This window comes from Equus przewalskii, chromosome 22, assembly GCF_037783145.1.
Source record: "Equus przewalskii isolate Varuska chromosome 22, EquPr2, whole genome shotgun sequence".
NCBI classification, from domain to species: Eukaryota; Metazoa; Chordata; class Mammalia; order Perissodactyla; family Equidae; genus Equus; species Equus przewalskii.
Genome location: NC_091852.1, coordinates 2,303,385 through 2,316,848, shown reverse-complemented (window position 1 = coordinate 2,316,848; position 13,464 = coordinate 2,303,385). Strand labels below are relative to the sequence as shown.

General features: G+C 42.6%; 1 protein-coding gene across 30 annotated transcripts in view; it reads left to right on the top strand.

Moving 5' to 3' along the window:
* Positions 1-13,464, top strand: part of AOPEP (aminopeptidase O (putative)) — a 376,610-nt gene that overhangs the window by 56,181 nt on the left and 306,965 nt on the right. For all 30 annotated transcript variants that reach the window (XR_011531426.1, XR_011531425.1, XR_011531428.1 and 27 more), the window contains exon 4: positions 9,395-9,548. Coding sequence is in view for 24 of the 30 variants with exons in the window: in XM_070589922.1 (XP_070446023.1) it covers positions 9,395-9,548 (154 nt within the window). In the remaining 6 variants the exon portion in view is untranslated. The remainder of the gene's footprint in view (positions 1-9,394; positions 9,549-13,464) is intronic.

The window sequence follows — 13,464 nt, the reverse complement described above, 5'->3', positions numbered from 1 at the left end:
CAGCCTGGTGGCATAGTGGTTAAGTTCGCACACTGCTTCGGTGGCCCAGGGTTCGCGGGTTTGGATCCTGGGTGCAGACCTACACACCGCTAGTCAAGCCACACTGTGACAGCATCCCACATACAAAGGAGAGGAAGATTGGCACAGATGTTAGCTCAGCACCAATCTTCCTCAAGCAAAAAGAAGAAGATTGGCAATAGATGTTAGCTCAGGGCCAATCTTCCTCACCAAAAAGAAAAAAAAATTCTCTTTCCCCACATGAACTGACTACTCCATCACGTTCTTTCTTTTTCCCTCTTCACTGATAACTGCTCTTCCTCCATTAGAATATAGAATCTTCATAAGTGTTTGTAGGACAGTTTGTTAGAGTAGTAAGTGAAAAAAATAAAGTAATTGTTTTAACACTCTCCAGCTATAAGTATTTTCAAAATAAATTTTAATTAATTAATTAATTAATTTTTGGTGAGGAAGATTGTCCCTAAGCTAACATCTGTGCCAATCTTCCTCTGTTTTTGTATGTGGGATGCTGCCACAGCACGGCTTGATGAGTGGTATGTAGGTCCACACCCAGGATCCAAACCCGCAAACCCCGGGCTGCCAAAGTGCAGCATGCAAACTTAACCACTATGCCACTGGGAAAGGCCTTAAACTAAATTTTAAACTGCCTCTTATGATTTGAAAAATGACCCATTTTAAATCCTTATCATACCTACAAAAACAGTCATCTTAAAGGGAAATTTCAATCCCGGTTCAGAGATGAAAATTCTACTTTGTAGCAGCTGCGAGCATGATTATAAGAACAATATCTGATATGACGTATCTATATTACTCATGTGACAATGAAAGTATAAGGATTTCCCCCCCAAATAAGTTCCAACTTGAGAAGGTGGCACCGGGCCTTTGGGGAACTTTCTGAGGAAGTCCAGCCTTCCTGGATCTGCCCTGAAGGGAGACAGGCTGGGTGGCTGCTCAAGCCTGCACAGTGAGGGAGTGCCGCTTCCTCTGGGCCCTCCCTCCCTCCCTCTCCCTGTTAGTCTTGCTAATGGATCCCGGCCTGGCTGCCGTGAAATCATCCACTGGTGCCATGGGCTTCTGGCCTCTGCAGAGGAAAAACTCTGGGTTAATTCAAGTACAGCGTGTTCTCTTTGTTTTGCAGCTGGGGTAGGGAAGGAGTCTAGGGCAATTGGATTGAATCAAAAAGGAAAATGCAAGCATTCAATGTCTATTTCATCGAGGATGGCTCATTTAAAGTAAACACCATTTAAATAGTCTCCAAATGGTCCATTCTATATGAAGTCATACAGGATGCCCCCTTTGGGCTGTCATTCTACTTTAAATGGATCGCTTTGTGTGCATTGCGTTTTAATGCCATTCAACCTTAAACCCCATATGTGGGCCTCATCAGGCCACAGGCTTCGGTGCACATGTGGCAGCCATACCTTCAACATTCTTCGTCTCTGCCTCCAGAAGGTCAGCCCAAGCCACAGAGAGAGACAGCTATAAAGAACAGTCAGCAGTTAGCATTTCTTCAGCACTTACTATGTGCCAATTACTATCCTAGTGATGTCTCTCTCTGTTATATAACTTATTCCTTACATAATCCTGTAAAGTAGATACTGTGATTATTCTCTTATTATAGACAAGGAAATTAATGCATAGAGAGATTAAGTAATGTGCCAGAACTGGTAAGTGTGGAGCCGGGGGTTGAACTCCTGAAGTCAGATTCCAGAGCTGGAACTCAATCAATGGATATATTCAGAAGAAATAAACTCTCATCAATTCTCTTTGCAAGGTGGACTTATCCCAAACAATAGATAATCTAGAAAGCATTTCTCTTCATTTTTGGAATGCATGCTCTGTTTTCTGGGGAGTGTTTCCATCTTGTTATTTGCATTTTTTGCAGTCTGGTTTGAAGACGAGGTCAAGTATTCCTCATGTGAGTAGCTAGCTCCCTGTGGCAGTGGGCAGTCTTTATGCACGATTGGGCTCAGTGGAATAATCCATGAGCAGACAGCCTAAAAGAGACCTTTCTACCTAACGAGGATACTCGACCTGCCCTCGTGGTCATGGACGAATGGAGGCACCCAGTCGTCGCAGCCCCGGCTCCGGCACTCGCAGGGGCAGGCAGGAGGCCCAGGGCCGGCCACCTTTGAGAAGCTTCCGCAAAGAGTCCCACCAGGGTCTTTGGGAAGTGGGTTCCTGGCCGGTTCTTGTTTGGCCCAGCCTATTGATCTGCCCGTATCTGGCTGTCACTTGGTAGCCTAGAAAGCTTTTTGGCTTCAAAAGCTTGAAGTATGAAACACTTTATTCCAAATGAGCCCTACTAAGTCGAGGAACTTGAGGAATCTAAAAAAAGTACAAATCTTGAGGGCTGTATAGCAGAAATTCATCTTGAGCGTGTAAAATATTGGTTTGGGTGATATTTGCAATACATTTCCTAAAGAAATGTTTCTTTCCATTATTTAACTTCAGAGAAGACTGTGAGGGAGCAAAGACAGTTCTAAAATATTTTTGCTGACTTGACTCAGGTTCTGTTGTCACAAACACTTTTGCTGTCTCACTCCAAAACTTCAAGCTATTTAAGGTTTCTGACTTTTTAAAAAAAATTGCTAATCTCATTCCTCTCTGCTGCCACCTCACTTTATGGCTTCTGCTGCCCTCCCTACGTCACCTTGAGGGTACAGACATTCTAATAGAGGTGCTGGGCGGCGATGTGGTTGGGCACACTGTGTGACTTCTCCGGGGCTGCCTGTGCAGGCATCTGACAGATACCTCTGATTCCGTTAGCAGTGTTCGCTCTTGAAAGCAATTTCAGTTCCTGCTGTTTCCACAAGTCTCATCTTGCCCGTGTGCTAGATGGATGGTACAAGAAACAGAGGGGCAGCAAAAAATCAGTCATAAATTCAATGCAGAACAAAGGGAGAAAGTCTGTTGTGCATAGTGTTTCATTCTTGTTTCTCCCCAACTTTATTGAGATATAATTGACACATAACATTGTTTAAGGTATATGACATGATTTTTTTTTTTTTTGAGGTAGATTAGCCCTGAGCTAACTACTGCCAATCCTCCTCCTCTTTTTTGCTGAGGAAGACTGGCCCTCAGCTAACATCCGTGCCCATCTTCCTCTACCTTATATGTGGGACGCCTACCACAGCATGGCTTTTGCCAAGCGGTGCCATGTCTGCACCTGGGATCTGAACCGGCGAACCTCGGGCCGCCAAGAAGCCCGTTGTCTTAAATGGCAGGATTTCCTTCTTTTTTATGGCTGCATTTATTCCACTGTACGTGTGTGTGTGTGTAAATATGCCACATTTTTTTTTATCCATTCTTCCATTAGTGGACTCTTAGGGTGTTTCCATGACTTGACTATTATAAATAATGCTGCAATGAATGTAGGAATGTCAATATCTCTTTGAGATAGTGATTTCATTTCCTTTAGGTATATACCGAGAAGTGGAGCTGTTTAATAATGTGGTAGTAGTATTGTTAATTTTTTGAGGAACCTCCACACTGCTTTCCATAGTGGCTACATCAATTTACATTCCCACCAACAGTGCATCAGGATTCCCTTTTCTCCCCATCCTCACCAGCACTTGTTATTTCTTATCTTTTTGATGATAGCCATTCTAGCAGGAGTGTGGTGATATGTCATTTTGATTTGCATTTCCCTGATGATTACTGATGTTGCACACCGTTTCATATACTTGTTGGCCATTTGAATATCTGGGTTGGAAAAATGTCTTTTCAGGTCCTTCACCTATTTTTTAATTGAATTATTTGTTTTTTGCTATTGAGTTGTATGAGTTCCTTATATAAGTTGGATATTAACTCCTTATCAGATATGTGGTTTGCAAATATTTTCTCCCATTTTGTAGGATGCCTTTTCCTTGATAGTTTCTTCTGCTGTGCAGAAGCTTTTTAGTTTGATGTAGTCCTACGTGTTTGTTTTTGCTTTTGTTGCTTTTGGTTTTGGTGTCATATCCAAAAAATCACTGCCAGTGTTTCATTCTTAAAAAGATTTCTTTTTTTTTTGGAGGAAGATTAGCCCTGAGCTAACTGCTGCCAGTCCTCCTCTTTTTGCTGAGGAAGACTGGCCCTGAGCTAACATCCATCCATGCCCATCTTCCTCTGCTTTATATGTGGGATGCCTACCAGAGCATGGCTTTAGCCAAGTGGTGCCATGTCCGCACCCGGGATCCAAACCGGCGAACCCCGGGCCGCTGAGAAGCGGAACATGCGAACTTAACCACTGCACCACCGGGCCGGCCCCTTAAAAAGATTTCTTAATAGGTTAGTGCCTGCTCTTTATCTCTAAATTGCTTCTTCCTTCTGAGTTACTTTTTATTTTATTGGAATCTCAGAACCAAAAATGTTGTTCTTTTTCTGTTCAGATTACCTTTTAACTAATTGGCTGATTAGTTTTTTAATTTTTTTATCTTAAAAATGCACATATTTAAAGAGTCAAAATAGTTCTTTTGGGTTTATTATACTCTGTGTCCAAAATAGCAGTCCTCAGTACCTCCACTCTATTTTTCCTGCTTTAGAGGTAACCATTTTCACTTCTTCTAGTTGGTTATTTGATGCTGACATCTGTGTCGTTCAATAAGATGCTTGGTTGTTCAGAGTTGGTCTTCCCGCTGTGGCAGATAAGGATTTAGCTCTCTTCCCCTTCCATCACACACATGCTCCCTTCCCCAAATCCCATCTTCACAATATAATTAATGCCATAGCTTCGATTAGATCAATATTCTTCATTTATATTATTATATCTATGTTGGTTATTAAGAGCTGAGTCTTGTAGTAAAACTGATTACATTATTATTTCTGTAGAACATGTTAGTTTTTCATGGAGGTAATAACTGTCTTATTGTTTGTTTTTCTCATTTGCTTGGTTTTCTATGTATTTACCAACCCCAGACTCTCTGAAAGTTGTTTAAATCTTTCAAGATGCTGAGATACATCAGGTTTTCTCTTAATTTCATCTTCCTGAGGCTGTCTTTCCTGGTGCTCTATAATCTGCTCCAGTGGGCACAAGTTACTCTCTCTACTGGGTGCATAGCTGGCTCCTGGGATGGCCCTTCTCCATCATTCTATAGGTTCTCTTTGCTTTTCTTTTGTATTGGCTCCTCTGTCTTCCACTTTCTTGGTTTACTACCTCTTTTTTTTTTTTTTTTTTTTTTGAGGAAGATTAGCCCTGAGCTGATAGCCACTGCCAATCCTCTTCTTTTTGCAGAGGAAGATTGACCCTGAGCTAACATCTGTGCCCATTTTCCTCCATTTCATATGTGGGATGCCTGCCACAGCATGGCTCCATAAGCCGAGTGTGGGTCTGCACCTGCATCTGAACTGGTGAACCCCAGCTGCAGAAGCAGAGCGCATGAACTCAGCCGCTGCACCACCGGCCGGCCTCATCTTGGTTCACTACCTCTTTTTGAAGCATACTTTACATACTCTATTAGCTTCCAGAGAATAGGAAAGTGGGAGGTGGGAGATGTGTGGGAGGTGAATTTTTTTGAAAATCTACGTGTCTGAAAATGTCCTTATTATGTGTGTTTTTTTTCCCCCTCTCTTTCTGGAAGCTTGTAGGATATTGTCTTTGTCCCCAGGGCTCTAAATTTCAAAATGATGTATCTTGACACAAGTCAGTTTGTATCCAGCGTCCTGGGTATTGTGTGCCCTTTCGATCTGGAAACTTAAATTTGGGGAAATTTTCTCGAGTCTTTTAACTGATGATTTTCTCCCTTCTATTTTCTCTGCTGTCTTCTTCTGGAGCTTCTGTTACTTGGATGTTGGACCTTCTGAACTGATTGCTGTTTTCCCCTTATCTTTTTGTCCTGTCTTTTTTTTTCTTCACCTCTACTTTTAGGGAGATTTCCTTAGCTTTATAGTCCGTCTCACCCTCTTTTACTGAGTTGTTCTTTTCTTCTCTCATGTTTTTAGTTCCTTTTACTTTGGAGAGCTCCTTTTTAACATTATGCTGTTCTTGTTTCAGCATTGCAGTCAATTCTCTTAACTCTTAGTATGTATACATTGGTCTTTTGGGCAATTTTCTTCTCGCATGTCACTGTCCCCCAAGTTGTTGGTGTCTGTGTGTTTTGGTCCCTCAGTTTTATGCCAGGGGCTTTTGAAGGATGCCTGGAGGTTCTTGGTTTGTCTGCAGGCATTTAGGAATAGGTGACTGAAGTGCTGATTGGAAGCTCTGAGTGCGTGCACAGGGCTTGTCGCCTGGGAGCTTCATCATAGGGTGCTTGTAGGAAACCTCCAATGTCAGTATCCTTCGTTGCCTTCTCTTGAGCATCAGCTGTTTTCATTCTCCTGCCTAGAGGGTAAAAGCCTGGTTGCCAGCATTCTGGGAACCAAATAAGGGAAGATGGCTGGTGGTCTCAGCATCTGCTGTGCATATATTCATGCAATCCCATTCGTTTGCCTGCAGCTGTGCCATTGTCCTTCCCTACCCCTAGTCTAGGGGCCCTCTCCTTTATTCTCTGTAGAAGATAAACCTCCAGTTCTTGCTTGGGTGTGGGGGGGGATGGGCGAACAGCCCAGGTGTGCCAAGTAGGGGAGGCCATCCAGGGATCTAAGCCCTCCTTAGATAGTCCTGGAGCCACTCCTGCTTAGTTTAGTACTTCCTCCACCCCCAGCCGTTTGTGGCTTTTAGGGGATAAGATGAGGTGGAATCTTGTCTTTCCCCACTGCTAACTTAGGATTCAGGTCTGCTGCGTCATTCGTCACTCTTCCGTCTGCATTCTAGCTTCCAGTATTTTGCAACTATTGTATTCTATTTTATTCCCCCTCTTCTTGTTGGTTTATGGCTTAAAAAATCCTTTTACCGTCTTTTGACTGGGTTTTGGGAGGAAGGAAAGGTAGCCTCATGTGTTTAATGTTCCATTTTTACCTGAAAGCCTCACCATTGCTGTTTACTTACTGAACCCTCAAGGCTCTGAAGTTTTTAAAAGGAACATTCAATGGTCCATGCTAAACACTTCCCAATGTACCTCAGAGAAAGAATGTCCAGACTGCAGCCCTTTGATTAAGAGAACTTGGTTATTTGAGATTTTTCTTTTAAACCAAGACTGTTCAAAAGATCTAGTTCCTCAGCTATAACTTCTTTCCTCTTCCTCCATCTCCACTCTCTCTACAACTTGCATCAGCTCTTCTTGTGTTGTCCAGTCCACACGGAAGTTCTTCATGGAATAACCAGGAAGAGACATCCGGTTGCAGAGAGTGAGTTAGTTATGGGCAGGCAGAAAAGTGAGGGAGGTGGGTGCAGGACAGCCTGTCATGTCAGATCCACATCATGCTTTTATCAAGACTGCTGGGACTGCCTCTACCCTTTTCTTACTGACTTCGGATCAGAGCAGTGATTTTCTTTAAAGCTGTGGTTTTCCTTCAAGCCCACTAGAAGCTGCACACTTCACCACATTGGCTCTAGCATCACTGGATTTGCTTGTCTCTTTAAAGAGGAGCATGCCTTCAGCTTCTTAGTCAGCTGTGGAGAGAGTAATCTCAAGAGCGGCCATTCTGATTCCAGAAGCAAGCTGAAACTTACAAGCAAGTTTGAGAGAAAGGCTGCCTCGGTGTTGGGTTTCTAGCAGTTCTGAGCATGCCTTTCAGTATTTCTCCTTCAAGTATCTCCCCTAGTGACTTCCAAACTTGATAGCATAGCATATTTATTCAAACTTGGTATCATATTTATTTTTTCCTTCAGTTTAAGTCTTTGTTTCCTATTAAAGATTGTTTTCCATCAGAGGAATTCTATAATGTCTTTCTTTGGATCTAAGTTGGTAGAGTTTCGGAGAGTAATAAATAATGACTCCCCTACCTTCCTGAATTCAGAATTAGTTGAGAAACAAAGAAGCCAAGCACAGGGAGATCAAAATACAACCTTTGGGGGCCGGCCCTGTGGCTGAGTGGTTAAGTTCGCATACTCCGCTTTGGCCGCCCAGGGTTTCGCAGGTTCGGATCCTGGGCGCGGACATGGCACCGCTCATCAGGCCACACTGAGGCGGCATCCCACATGCCACAACTAGAAGGACTCATAACTAAAACATACAACTATGTACTGGGGGGACTTGGGGAGAAAAAAAAAAAAAAAAAAAAAAAGATTGGCAACAGTTGTTAGCTCAGGTGCCAATCTTTAAAAATGAAAAAAGAACCTTTAGTATTGATTTTTACTGGTAAAGCTCTTTGAAAAATGTCATGTTAGGTCTGCTGACCAATATTGGCATGTTAATATTTTGACCCTGAATTTGACATCTTATCCACTCACTAACCAAACTGAACAACTACAGGCCGCTCTGTGAGTGTCTAACCCTGTAAAACTTAAAACAGGCAAGAGAAGAATACCTCCTGCAAAGGGGTTAGTAAAGGACTGAAAGAGAGGCTGGAGGTATCTGTCTCATGGAAGTCCCCCACCATAGGAACATGCGGAGTGGAGAACTAGGTTTCAAAATATGAGGTGATATCAATTCCTCTTAAGACAGACCATCAATTTATAGCAGATGCCCCGAAAAAAATACTATATTAATGCAGGTTATATGACACATTCAGATTTCAGAAACATTAGAATCATTTTCCTACTTTAGAAGTAAGGAAGTATAGTGTTCTAAGTTATGAATCATTTGTTCCTTTGGTAAAGTCTTTCTCTACAGTGTGGACTAAGTAAAGGCACACCCTTGGTGCGGGGCGGGGTGGGGGGGGCCCACTATACTTCCAGCCGTGTTACAAACTAGCTCGGAGTCCTTGGCTCCGCTGAACCTCTCTGAACCTCTAGTCCTGTTTTTCATCTGCTCAGTGAGGAATGGGGGACCAGCCCAATACATTAACTGGTAAAAAGGATGAGAGAGAAGACTTGAACTTCCACAGCTAATTAGTTTCAGAGTTGGAACTAAAACACAGGTATCTCCCTTCCCTACTCTCATTATTTTCTTCTATATCCATTTTAGTTTGACTTAAATTGAATTTACACAAAATAGTTTAGCAGCACAGAAGTGACATTTATTTGTTCATTTACTCAGGCATTCAACAGAGCATCTTTTTTTATGCCAAATACTGTGCAGGACAATAAGGACGAATAAGACATGTTCTTGCATACAACTATTAGTGACCACCTCAACCACCACCCTTTATTTATAACCTCATTTGAAAGGCTTCAAACTGATCTCTGATCTTCAAGGAGATCCAAACCTCTTTGGCTATATTGAAACCATCATTCCTCTTACACTTCCCCCTGAGACCTGGAATAATGCCCCTTCAGTTGACATGACCCACCTCCAATAATTAGCTCTTACCATCTTATCACATAAGCTCTTCAAGTGCCTAAAGAGAAGACCTACAGAGTGAGATTCAGAATCATTCACTGGCCTCATTATGGGTTTTCTCTTTCTGTTTGTAGGGTGCTCGAGCTGGCATTACTACGTAACCATGCCAATGCCAGCTTCCACCTTCACCATTGCAGTGGGATCCTGGGCAGAAATGAAGCCAGAGACCTGTTTATCAAATGATCTGGCAACAGAGAGATCCCTCTCATCTTCTGAGGCTGATTTCAGGTTTGTATTTGGTAACTTGCTGAAAAACAAACACTCGCAGGAGCAGTATGATGCATTTATTCCAAGTACTGGGAACGTGAGTCATCTCTGCTGGGAAACTAAACCAAAATATAATTAATCAAAGCAGGAAAAGCCCTACTGGGAGGAAAAGATTGTTGAGAGGCAAAAATGTGGGCATATTGTTTATGCAGAAAGAAAGAGAAAAGAAAAGAAATATATATGAAATCCTCTGTGAAGTCAGGTGAAATATTTTTATTTGTTTGGTTAAGTCAACAGAATCCTCAGATTCAACACTTCCCGTCCTTCTATACCTTTTAACTTTGGTTTTCAGTGTTTATTTGGTCAAAAACACAACTTAATAAGAAGAAGTTGCTTGTCTGGTGGATTGCTTTATAGGCCGCTGTGCTGATTTGGCTCCAGTGGCTGCTGTTAGCACTGTGTTGGTAGGGGTGGGCCTCCCTTATTGGGCTGGTCAGCCTCCTTAGGAGCACAGGGCACAAGGAAGCTGTCACAAGGCCATTGGGTGTAGAGAATCCTGCTAGGTCAGGGCTCTGTTAACTTCAGTAGTAATTTCTTCTTGTTCAGAGTGGATCAGAGAAAATCAGTTTAAAGTTCTTAAAAATTAGTACGCGCCATTGGATATTTACTTGCAGTCTCACCAGAGGCTACTTCTAGCTTTGAGAGCCAAAACAGAGAGGGGGGACGCTCATAAGAAGCACAGAAGTGTGCTAATCATGCATCATTGCATCATGCCTCATTCCTAGGACTTCTACACCCAAGCTCACTTTAATCATTTCTCCTGTTTACAGAAAGTCACTAAGTCAGTACCTTCTGATGGAGAAAGCCCAGAGTAACGGTTACGGATGGTTAGTTCATCCTTGAAAACCAAGTAAGATATGCTCTTAGTGCAAATTACTTTTGTGTTGGTTTTATTTTGCCCCATTGCTTTCACTCTTACTGCAATACCTGTAGTGGTTGGTATTGTTGGGAGATAAAGCCATTGAACCTTTTCTTGTGACAGGCTTGTCTTATTGCCCACATTTTGCTTTTTGAAGGAAGGGAGGTAATTTTCACTTCCTGTTCAGTAACTTACCTATTTTGAACTGTTTTCCCTGAGCTCTATAAAGTATCCTGTAAGATAGATAGGTGTTATTGTCACCATTTCATAGATGAAGATACTGAGGCTTCAGACAGCAACTTGTTCATATTCATATTCCTACTGAGTGAGTTCCTGGTTTCACATCCAGGCTCAGCCCCCTAGAGAGGTCATTCAGAATTTTACCTGGGGACTTTAAAAAACTGTGTAACATCGACGCCTCCCCTGGAGTCTGATCTCCCTTCCCACCTGAAGAGTTAGCTCCATGACTGAGCCACTGTTACTGATTGGAGTATGTTGTGTGAAACAGAAAACAGAAGTCAAGAGCATTGCCTTTGAGCCTGAAGGTGCCATCCCTGCTGGGCTTGCAAAAGCCATTTGGGCAATGCCATACTTTCCTTCTCTGCAGAGTCAAGATTTTGCTCTGGGCTCTCAAAGTCTTCATGGTGAAGAAGTACTCTGCTCTTCACTGCACTCTCTGGGCTGAGTGACTGCTGGAGGAGGTGTGCAGTTGGAAAATGTGCCTTAGGAAGGCTAGGGGAAGGCAAAGAAAGAAATGTGGTATTTTATCTTTCTAGTCATATTCCCAGAGATACGAGGTAAAAGGGTGGGCAGCAACCATTTCCTCTCTGTTTTCTTTGCTGCCCAGAAGCAGCTGAAGTGGCTTTTCACTTTTCCTGCATTCACAATTGTGAGGGGAGGAGGACACGGCCACATCAAGTGGGGATTCTGGGAAGACATGCTCTCTGAAATTTCTGTTGGGATTTAGGGGAAGAGGTCACTATGACTCCACTATTGTCCTCCTGAGTTCAGAACCAATTGAGAAACAGACAGGAGGAGAGCAAAAATAAAGGTTGTATTATTGACGGAAGCTGCACTGAGGGAGTGCTCAGGGGCACCGTCTCGAAGGACTAATACTCCATTTCCAAATTAGACACACTTACCCACCAGTTACCCACCCAGCTGGACCGCTGCCAGCCTCCATAACACAGATACACACAGCCTGCCTCACGGCCAGAAAGTATCCCCTCTGTGGGCAAGCAGATTGGGAAACAGAAAGCCCAGAGTGGCCAAGACCATCAGATGAGCTTGGGAGAGAGGTGAAGGGTGCCATTCCACACATCGAGAGGCCCCAGGAATGGAGTCCCTCCCACACGCCCTTCCATGTCTGACCTGCTATGACTAAGTTTTCCCTTCATTTATCACTGTGCTTGTCCATCAGAAATGAACTGCTGATCAAATAATAGCTTACATTTGCTTAATCCTTCCCTGGTTGCATGGTTCATGTATGCTGTCTTTAGTCATCAGAGGGTGGCTTTGTGTTTTTATCTATTACATCTCTGGCTCATGCTAAATTTGCCAGCAAAGGTGCTCTGAAGTGCCAACTGCCATGGTGTTTTTGGTTATGCTCACATCTGGTCGCCTTGCCTTCCCCAACCCCCTTTCTACCTCAGATCTTCCTAAGACCACCAGTTCAAGTCACAGAAATGTAACTTTTACAGGGGCCTTACATACCATAGGCTTTCACTTGCCTCAAGTGTTCATCTGGGTCCCAAAGTGTTGGTCACGGAACTTGCCATCACTGTTCGTGTGAAATATAGGAAGAACCTTTCCTCTTCCCACTCCAGTTCCACACATACACTAGTGTGCTTTGAGTGAGCATTTGAGTGAATCCGTTAGGTATGAGGCACTTAGGTAAGCTGTTGAAAGTTTGTTAGTTTTATTTGGCTGCAGCATAACCTTCAGCCACAGGGGAATCTTTGTATTATGTTTAACTTTTCGGGGCCTTTGTTAAAGCATTGTCTTCACTTTGGGGCCATACAATTTAAGCATGATGCAGAAACTTGGATAAAATTCAGAAGAACTCAGCAAAAATAATTAAAAGCATGGAAAATAGGCACCAGGAAGAAGAAAAGGCATTGAGGTTGTTCTTCCTAAAGAAGGGCAGACTTGATGGAGGAAGAGGTCTTCTCTAGAGCTGTAAAGCCTATGAAGAGTTGCCTTGTGAACCTTGGAGCTTGAGGCCCTTGCTCTATGTCTTTGAAAGGCTACAAAAGAAAAAATTTTATATATACATTTATATATGTATGTGTACATATATATATGTGACATATATAGAGAGGAAATATATATATTTATATTTGTAAAATACATACATATTTGTGAAATGTATATATAAAATGCCAATTTCCAGTACACCCTTCACTATGAGAGAAACCTTTCCTGGCTTGGTGTTTCTCCAGCCCTTACTCCCCCAGGATGTTTCAGCTTTCTGTCTCTTGTTGCACATACCTCATTTTGCTTTGTAATATACTGAACGCCCTAAGAAAACACCTCTGGCTTTTGGACCTTACTGCATCATCATGTATATTGACATCATTGCCAATGACACATTGGGGGCTGGTGGTAGGATTTTGAACACTTAAGATTTTTAGCAAGCATCTACTTTGCTTGCTAAAGCATGTTAATAAATTGTGTAATCTGTGTCACTGTACTTATCAGAATTTTTAATTTTTTCTCCCAACAAAACTGTAAACTCCTCAAAGGTAGGATCAGAGATTGATTTATATGTGTGTACATTGTAGCACCCTCCTGGGTGCCTTGAATAGAGCAAGAATGCAGGAAATATTCACTAAATTGTCAGGTTGAACCGAGGAAGGGGTCATGAAAAAAAGGATATGCATTCCCAAGGGAGACTTTCTCTAGCAATTTCTTTTGTACCTATGGCAGGAAAACTTTTGTGTTAGGTGGTTTCAGTACAGTGCCTTCTTGAAACAAGAGGATGGCTGAAGGAGAACCTCTTGAGGCAATTTCTAATCT